The sequence below is a fragment of the Bactrocera latifrons genome, unplaced genomic scaffold, assembly GCF_001853355.1.
Source record: "Bactrocera latifrons isolate USDA-ARS-PBARC rearing strain unplaced genomic scaffold, ASM185335v1 scaffold_59, whole genome shotgun sequence".
Classification (NCBI taxonomy): Eukaryota; Metazoa; Arthropoda; class Insecta; order Diptera; family Tephritidae; genus Bactrocera; species Bactrocera latifrons.
Window position 1 is genome coordinate 1,309,476 of NW_017537256.1, and position 9,161 is coordinate 1,318,636.

General features: G+C 36.2%; 2 protein-coding genes across 5 annotated transcripts in view; one reads left to right on the forward strand and one right to left on the reverse strand.

Annotated features, from left to right (window-relative positions):
• LOC108974802 (eukaryotic peptide chain release factor GTP-binding subunit ERF3A) overlaps nucleotides 1-2,819 on the forward strand; it is a 4,501-nt gene extending 1,682 nt beyond the window's left edge. The window contains exons 1-7 of one of the 2 annotated variants that reach the window (XM_018942850.1): nucleotides 303-335; nucleotides 486-677; nucleotides 757-1,526; nucleotides 1,601-1,687; nucleotides 1,873-2,049; nucleotides 2,106-2,274; nucleotides 2,374-2,464. In XM_018942850.1, coding sequence (XP_018798395.1) covers nucleotides 317-335; nucleotides 486-677; nucleotides 757-1,526; nucleotides 1,601-1,687; nucleotides 1,873-2,049; nucleotides 2,106-2,274; nucleotides 2,374-2,417 — 1,458 coding nt within the window. In that variant the 5' untranslated portion in view covers nucleotides 303-316 and the 3' untranslated portion in view covers nucleotides 2,418-2,464. Of the gene's footprint in view, nucleotides 1-302; nucleotides 336-485; nucleotides 678-756; nucleotides 1,527-1,600; nucleotides 1,688-1,872; nucleotides 2,050-2,105; nucleotides 2,275-2,373 lie in introns of those variants that run through there. The other variant, XM_018942849.1, reaches the window with a different exon arrangement.
• Nucleotides 2,820-5,059: 2,240 nt separating this feature from the next.
• The window catches only part of LOC108974761 (solute carrier organic anion transporter family member 4C1), a 10,357-nt gene continuing 6,255 nt past the window's right edge, over nucleotides 5,060-9,161 (reverse strand). For 2 of the 3 annotated variants that reach the window (XM_018942789.1, XM_018942790.1), the window contains exons 4-9: nucleotides 8,399-8,651; nucleotides 7,958-8,284; nucleotides 7,537-7,888; nucleotides 7,341-7,479; nucleotides 6,090-6,732; nucleotides 5,128-5,276 (exon numbers count right to left, since the gene is read on the reverse strand). In XM_018942789.1, the coding sequence (XP_018798334.1) occupies nucleotides 5,128-5,276; nucleotides 6,090-6,732; nucleotides 7,341-7,479; nucleotides 7,537-7,888; nucleotides 7,958-8,284; nucleotides 8,399-8,651 (1,863 nt within the window). Of the gene's footprint in view, nucleotides 5,277-6,089; nucleotides 6,733-7,340; nucleotides 7,480-7,536; nucleotides 7,889-7,957; nucleotides 8,285-8,398; nucleotides 8,652-9,161 lie in introns of all 3 variants that reach the window. The other variant, XM_018942788.1, reaches the window with a different exon arrangement.

Below are 9,161 nucleotides of genomic sequence, written 5' to 3' on the forward strand. Positions count from 1 at the left end.
AAAAAAACTTGTTAATCATTGTACCTGTACATACTAATTTTTACTTTTCTTTTTTGACCAAATTCGCTTATCTGCTGTTTGTGGTTTCAACCGCTTCTAACTTGTTAATGGTGGTTGTCTAGCTGTTAGCAACTCGAAGTTGCGTACGGCTGTTAGTCAGCGGAGAGTTGGATGTGGCCCGGTGCCACATTTAATTTGATTTTATATTTGTTCAATTTTATTTCGTAAATAAAATAGTTTACTTAAATCTGTATTTTATTGTTGCACTCACAATAACATAAAACATATTGTAGTTAGTTTTTTTAAATATATAAAAATGCCACGTATGATAAGAAGTAAGCTAGAAAAATGCAATGTAAAACACATTTTTGATCGGCTGTGCATCTATCAAACTACGAGCTAAATAATTGAACACGTAGATCTAGAAAAAATAATATATTGAGCTGTTTATTTAAAAAATTATAAATAATGTTCAATTTTGACAGAAAATGACCCAGCCGACAGTTGGGACGTTGAGGATGATCCTATAATAACACCGGACGATGAAGAACCTGACGAAGCTATTGAAGATGTTGAAAATGATACTACGCCTAAAGTTTCAAAAAAGAAAACACCGAAGGTTGAGGAGTCCCGTAGTAAAAAAGAGCATATTAATGTTGTTTTCATTGGACATGTTGGTATGTATTGAGGCAGTTTAGTTACTTGAAATTTGTACAAATTAAACTTTTTTATTTATCACCGCATTATTTATTTTAGATGCTGGAAAATCAACAATTGGTGGTCAAATAATGTACCTCACAGGTATGGTTGACAAACGTACACTAGAAAAGTACGAGCGTGAGGCACGAGAAAAGTCGCGCGAAAGCTGGTATCTTTCGTGGGCTTTGGATACAAATCAGGAAGAACGTGACAAGGGAAAAACTGTAGAAGTGGGCAGAGCATTCTTTGAGACAGAACGCAAACATTTTACTATATTAGATGCACCAGGGCATAAGAGTTTTGTACCCAATATGATTGGTGGTGCGGCTCAAGCTGATTTAGCTGTTTTGGTTATCTCAGCTCGAAAAGGTGAATTCGAAACTGGTTTTGATCGTGGAGGACAAACACGTGAACACGCTATGTTGGCTAAGACCGCTGGTGTTAAGCATTTAGTGGTTTTGGTAAATAAAATGGATGATCCGACTGTAAATTGGGATGAAATACGTTACAACGAATGTAGGGACAAGATTCTACCATACCTCAAAAAATTGGGTTTCAACCCTTCAAAGGATTTAACCTTTATGCCTTGCTCTGGTTTGGGCGGAGCTGGTTTACGTGATCCGGTACCAGCCGATATTTGCCCCTGGTACAGAGGGCCGGCGTTCATACCATTCATTGATCAGTTGCCTTCGCTCAATCGTAACGCTGATGGCCCATTCATAATGCCTATTGTTGACAAATATAAAGATATGGGTACAGTGGTGATGGGAAAAGTAGAATCAGGCACTGCGCGAAAAGGGCAAAACCTATTAGTAATGCCAAACCGGGTAAGTAAAATATTTGCTAAAAAATATAAGCACAAAAAATTAAATTATTAATTTCTTTCTTTTTGTTTTTTTAGACACAAGTTTCAGTGGATCAGCTATTCTCTGATGATGAAGAAGTTACTTCTGTGGGTCCTGGCGAGAATATCAAAGTCAAACTGAAGGTGTGTAAAATTATAAAGTCTGCTTATTATATTTTTTCGATTCTAAAAATATCAAAAAATATTTTTATGTAATGCAACATTAATTCTAAATATATAAATATAAATATTAATAATAAATTTATATAATATGCGTATTGTTTATAAATTTATAAATATAAATAAATAATAATCATATCTTTTTACAGGGAATTGAAGAGGAAGATGTTTCACCCGGATTTGTTCTATGCGACGCTACCAACCCAATAAAAACTGGCAAAGTTTTCGACGCGCAAGTCGTTATTTTGGAGCACAAATCCATTATATGCGCTGGTTACTCGGCGGTTATGCATATTCACTGCGCGGCAGAGGAGATTACAGTGAAAGTAAGTTTATTCTCACAAAAGTTTAATAGCTTTTACGAACTTTGAATTTTTTGTAGGCCTTAATTTGTTTGGTTGACAAAAAGACCGGAGAAAAATCAAAAACACGTCCAAGATTTGTTAAGCAAGATCAAGTGGCAATTATGCGTATAGAATGTTCCGGAATGATTTGCCTTGAACAATTTAAACTATTCCCACAGATGGGTAGATTTACACTTCGCGACGAAAGTAAGTACCACCAAATTGCAAATTATATTTATACCTATATATTTAATATATTTTTTTATTAATCTTTTTTTTTTTTTTTTTTGTTTTGACCGTTTACAGACAAAACTATTGCTATTGGCAAGGTATTGAAGGTGATCGAATAAATTGAGCACAGCTAAATTCATCTAAACGCCTTGCTTCTATATAAGAAACTAAATATATGATAAATGAGCAGGATCGTACTCGTTAAACGTAAATCATTAACGCCATTTCACATTAACTAAAAACTACACACAGAAGTTGGGCAGAGTAGCGTATGAAAAGAAGGAGTACATAACAAATAACAATACACAAACCTTATAACATTATAAAACGAACGAACACAAGAATATGAAAAGTAAACGTAAATATATAATTATATTATTGCTATAATTAAATATGAAAACAAAAACTTATATAAAATAACTGATTTTATTATTTCGTTAAGGTTGAAATAAGTTCAGTGAAAACGTAAATGTTAAGTAACACGCAAAGGAAAATTACAAAAAAAAAAAAAAAAAACTACTGCTAAAAGTAAGCAACAAGTAATTTTGAAATGATTTTTTTTTACATATATAAATCGATAGAATTTTAAAGTAAAAATAAATAAATTAGGGCAGTTCCCTTCAGTAAATGAAAATGACCGCAAGCTAACTTCACAAGCATTGCAACGCGCTAAACGATAATTGGACCATATTTACAAAACCATCAACGCAATGAAAAAAAAAGAAAAACAAACATGAACACTTCAGCTAAAAGAGATGAAAGACATACGCATATTAAATGTCGGTGAAATGTCAATAAAGCATAAAAAAGCTAAACATAAAAAAGTAAATTTTTTCAAAAATAAAAGAGGAAATACGTTTGATTATGATTCTTACGGCATTTTGAGACAGTGTATGAGATAATCATTTTGGTGGTTCTACTCTATTGGCATAAGCCACTTTTTCTTAAAGAAATTTACACTTCAGATTAGCTTAAAAAATCGAAATGATTGCAAAAAATGTTATCCTTCGCTCATTACCTGACAAATATATCTAAGAAGGTGCTGTGAAAATTTCAGGCCAATCGGTCCAGCCCTTTCGAAGAAACTTTTTTCAAAGACACTGAAAACAACGTTTCAAAGGAAAAAAACGTTTTTACAGCCGTTGATCTACTTTCTCTATTTGCATGTTGTAGAGCTGTATCTCTTAGAGTTGTTGTTCTTATATGGTTATCAATAAACTTTTCCATACCCTTAAGGCTGAAGGATGTTAAAGTTTTTGGTCTGAAGGACTTGGCAGTAGTGTGGTCCCTTTTTCATAGTTTGGGGATGAACTTGACTGGGCTCTGCTCCATGTAGGTCTATACAGACCAGATGGTGTGCACTATGACGGACATCAGCTGTTGTTCTCCATTACGTAGGATAGCTGGCCATATTCTATCTATTCCTGGCGATTTGCATTTCTCAAATGAGTTTATTTCCCAATGTACAATTCTGTAGCTAATTATCTTTTTTTAGCTAGCGTCCATGAATTGGTTGTTATGATTTGTTCTTCACTGTGACTGTTTGATCTACTTGTTGTGGATCCTGAAAAATGTGTCTTGAGTGGAGTTATCGCCGGGACTCTGGCGTTGTTTTCGGTTCTTACGGTTCACCCACCGGCTATGTGAGTTATTATTTTAGTTAGCTGTGGATCTTAACCAGCTGTTTCGGACAGAAACTCATGCCACTGACAGGTCTTATTGCTTTTGGCTTCGGAACCGTTGACCGTTCCAGATGTTTAATGGGAGATGCTGGGCTTGGTCTCTTCGGCGTACATTTAGTGTCATTCGCTAAGCGCTTAGTATTTCCTTCTGTTTTCTGATCAGATTTTTCCTCTTGGACCACGCCAGATTCTGTGCTCATACCCTTTTCACTTTCTGTTTTCTTGTATCGTTTCTTGCGTCAGGACGTCTTAGTTCGGGGACTTTTTGTCCTCTGTGCTTATTGCCATATCTTATTCTTTGACTCGAGGTTCATTGCCGCCTATGCGCTCCGCTGATCATTCTTCTGTTAGCGAGGAGGGAGGAGGAGGCCCTTCTGGTGGCGTTTCATTCGGCAAAGGGCGTTACTTTTATCCGAGGATGTCGAAATGACGTTGTATGGAATATTTTCCTCTGAAAATTTCACAAAATCTACCTACCTACCATTAAATTAATAAAAGGTTTGAGTAAAATATTTAATTTGTATGTGAAAAAATTATTGATATAACTAAAACTGCACTTAATAACGAGGTGCTAATATTTTTTCAGACTTAGTATAGTTTGCATTAAAATGCAACTTTATTTGCAATTATAACTGATTAATAAAATTCAAAATTTTTCCATGAAGCACGTACGTTTTTCAATTCAATATCAAAATGCTCTCAAACTATATACATTAACCCTTAAATTTTATAAATTTGTCTACAAAAATTCGTAAGTAAATGAATTTTTATCGCTAGGGACATTTTTATAATTATATTTTCGTTTTTTACGTATACATATTTTTTTTTTTTAAATTTTAAACAACGATTTTATCAACTTAAAATTATAAAAATTCATTTTTATAATTATTCTTCATATTTTTCAATTAAATTAAATTAGGGAATATAATTTTACACACTGAGGAAAATAAATTATAATATACTTGTATACTTGCTACATGTGCATTCTTCAATTCCATACATACAAATGTACAAATTTTATCATATATACATATTTGTATAAACTCCAGGTTTTGTAAAAATTCTTAAGAACTTTTCAAAAGTACATTTACAATGCAAAATGCTTCAGATATACATATACAAGGCATAATGGTGGCATTAAATAATATTATGAGCTATGTGCTAAAAGCGGTGTGATTGGTTTATCTCTCTGGCGCCTTTCTTGGAGCTTCTGCTCCTCCCTTTCTCCATATAAATCAAGATGCCTGCCATGATACCAAACTAAAATGTCGAAGATCACACCGATCGACGTAAGCGCTGCAATAAAACATTTTTGTCACACAAAGAACATATAAACATACATATGTAGGTTAGGGTGTCTCTTATTTTCGAATTAGACTTTTTCGAGATCAAATAATTCTACGTTAAATATATGAGAAAATTTTTTAAGCCAGATTAAATTGAAAATAAGGAACTGGTTTGCATTGGGTCCTTGTTTTAGAGTAAAAACTAAAGTTTGCAAAAAAAAAAACAAAAAAAAAAAATAAAACAATAAAAAATGTCAACGTTAATTTTCGAGGCTGGAGTCATGTGTAAAAGTTCACGCAAGTTAGGAAAGTTCTCTGATCGCCATTCACTTGGGAGTGGTCGGAAACGATTCTTTTACATAATGCTCAAGCAGCTCACGACTTTCGGTCTTTGACCAAGTATTCTCTAGGTAGCCTAAGAACATCCGTTTGAAGGCGACTATAGCCGTCCAATATAAATACATATGCAAGTCTATGCAAAATTACATGAAGATATATTTTTAAATGAAAAAGTTTTCATGCAAAAACTTTATTCCGATTATAAATGTCCGATATCGGCGGTTCTGAAAAATCAGAATCAGGAGCTTTCTGATGAGAAAAATTTTAAAACGATATCTCAAAAACTGAGAGACTACTTTGCGGATGTACAGGCGGTCAGGCCGGCACGGTTAAATTAACATAGCTGATTATTTATATATATGCATTTCCTTCTAGGTATTACAAACTCCGTAGCAAACTTAATATACTCCGTTCAGGGTATAAAAATCATTTTGGAAAATAACGGACACCCTAACGTAAGTATACCTCAAACTTTCATACTTACACAACGCTAATATGTTTACATAGTATCGGAATTTCGTCTGATCATACAATTGACAATTGCCTCTGCCATGACAAGTCTCTGTCCACACAAGGCAAGTGGAATCGATTATACGTCCAAATATAATGGGGCCCGGTATAAGTGCGAGTAAGCTAATCATCATTAGGGAAAGACCTTGTGCGAAGGATTTGTCCTTGGTGGCAACGGCGCGAAAGTTCACCAATAGATTGCCAATGCGCCCGGAAGAGCCGAACCAATTGACAACCATCGATGCAATTGTGAAACTGTAAAAGGCCACAGAGCAGCCCTTTAAGCAAACGCCTGGTGTGAGTATATCGGAGAGTGTGCTCACAGAACGGCTGGCGAGTGTGAGCAGTTCATCAGTCGTTGTTGTTAGTTTTGGTGTTGTTGTCCATATGCTTGCTGTTGTCGGTACGGTGATGTCATCATTGTTTAGTATCGTGGTGGGTATTGGTACCGGGGTTGCTGTTGTCGATATACCATTGATAATTTCTGAGCTTTTCTGTGTAAGTGGTTGTTGCTGTTTGGTGCTTAAGTCACTTAGAAAACTGGGAGTGGTAGACGTGTATGCAACAGTACTCGTAATTGGGTCCAAAAGATCAATGCAGGAGCAATTCGAAAATGTCTGTAAGTAAAGATTTTTTAAAGAGTATTGCACATACATTATCGACAGTTTGGTTAAAGTAACCGGAACGGATCTTGACGGACAGTTTGCCTCGAAATTGGTTCAGGAATCTAACTAACTAATGTAACGCTACAAGAACAACAGTACATTATCTTAATTTAGTTCTAACAATTTGTATTAAAAATTGTAGCCGTGCGGAAAGCTAAACATCTTGTCGGAGGCTAGTTGTCAAAGTCGTATGGAGTTGGGTGAGTCGGAAACAGTTGAGTAGTTTCTTCTCCATTGTATAATCTTCGCAAGACTGAGGATGAAACATCTCGGTAGACTTATCTTCGCCAATCCAGAAGACCCCGTCGAAGCTGACACTAGCCGTCTCTCTTTGGCTTTGTCGATTTGTGTGTGTCTTAAGATCTATTATATAGGAGTTTTAGGTAACACAACGGCCCGGTGTTCTAAGCTGTCCAACTGAGATCCTTGTTAAGGTCAACCTCTTAACCTAGCTTCGCCTAACCTGCTGCTCAATAACATAACTTAGTATATGATACATAAATGTATTATCCGTGCCTGTTATTCCAGTTTTCCATTAACAAAATTCTTCAAAAACTCACCTTCTCTTTGGCGTCCCAAGTTTGACAGCCCGCGTGACACGCAGAGAAAAATGTTGTGTCGCTGGCCTCGTGACAAACCGGCGAATACGCCACATTATCGCAGCTACAATTTTTATTACATTGATTGGTGAAGTGAAAGCTGAAAAGGCAACAAGAAATAAATGAAAAAAGCTAAATCGAAAATCAATTTACCTACTTGCCACCATTCTGCAGAGATATCGTATCACCACAATACATAAAAATATACGACGTTTGCCCCAAAATATACACACATCCGACTATAACATTCCACATTAGCACTTTGCTCGGCGATGGATGTTTTTTCGATATAACAATGCCGGATCCAATGAGGCCAATCACCATGCCAATTATCGATATTGGTCCCACCACAACTGTGGCGGTTTGTGCGGTTCTATGGAACTGCACCTCCATATATTTGGACAAGAATGTCATGTAGCCAGCAGCGCCCAAAATATAGAATACACCCGATATAATGTTAAATATAAGCAATTTGTTGCGTAACAAACGCATCAGCGCCTTCGGAAAATCTGTTGCAAGAATGTATACCAAAGCTTACTAATGATCAAATTAGTTATTTATTTATATTTACGGCAAACCTTTAAGTTTTGGAAAGTCGTCCGTGTCAACCGCAGCTGCGGCGTTTGCATCGAGCGCAGCTGTAAGAGATAGCGTGCTGCCCAAAGATATGCCATCTTCCTTCTTAAGCTGCTCTAAACGCATCATCCGTGGCAAGTGTGAGTTGTAGTGTTCCGATTTCTTTTTTGGCAATTGTTTGGGAAAGAGACCGATTAGACCAGAGAAGAGCACCATCAAAGTGCCCAATATCATCCAACCAAACCACCAAGCACCCAACCAGCGTGGATCTTTATTGTCGATTAATGGCTTTTTGAAGGGATCAATATACATATTTAATGATATGTAACCTGAAATTATAGAAAAGATCGAAAAAATTTCATGGGAAAATCACAAACCAACAACGTCTTGAGAAGCTAAATGTTTTAGTCACATTCAGTTACCGTTAGTTAATTAAAGCTTACCCAAAAAGAAACCCACGATCGGTCCGGTCATTCTAAGTGCCATGGCCACGGCTAACATGAGCGGTGTATTTCTCTCTTTCGTATTATCATCAAGATACGTTTGACCCAGCGAATAATACAAGGTATTGCCCACGCCTAACACGAATTGTGAGAGGAAAATCAAGACCAACGGCACAATGGACAGAAATGACTCGCATTCTTGTGATGATTTCATTAGACCGCACAATTCTTGCGAACTTCGTATGGACGCGTTCTAAAACGAAATTATGACAATGACAAATTAGTAAACAATGGATAAGTTGCTTATAGACATGTTTATTATGCTGCGCATATTAGAATATATATTACATATTTACTTACGATAACATTGTGTGTTCATATTCGTACATGGACGTTGAGGTAGGGGAAGCTGTAGCTCAAAACAGCAGTGAGAATGTCTCATGAATCTCAAGATAATCCCCATCTATTAAATTTAATGACTTCATAAGAATTCTTTTAAAGACTTAACAGTGATCTCCACTTCGAATGCAAGTCATCAAAGTAACCTTCACCTCTTTTTTTAAATCAAGTAGGGTGATCTAGAAGTTTTAAACGGAATGCGAACGGTCATCTTGTGATAACTAACACAAATCGCGGTCTGACAGTCGCCTAAGCACTGGCCAGGCACGGTGCCTGCTTTTCTTATATAGAGCCAGCTGGCAGCCAGCTTCACGTGAAGTCGCGTTGTGACGACGAAAACAAATCACATCGCGGCGCGACAGTC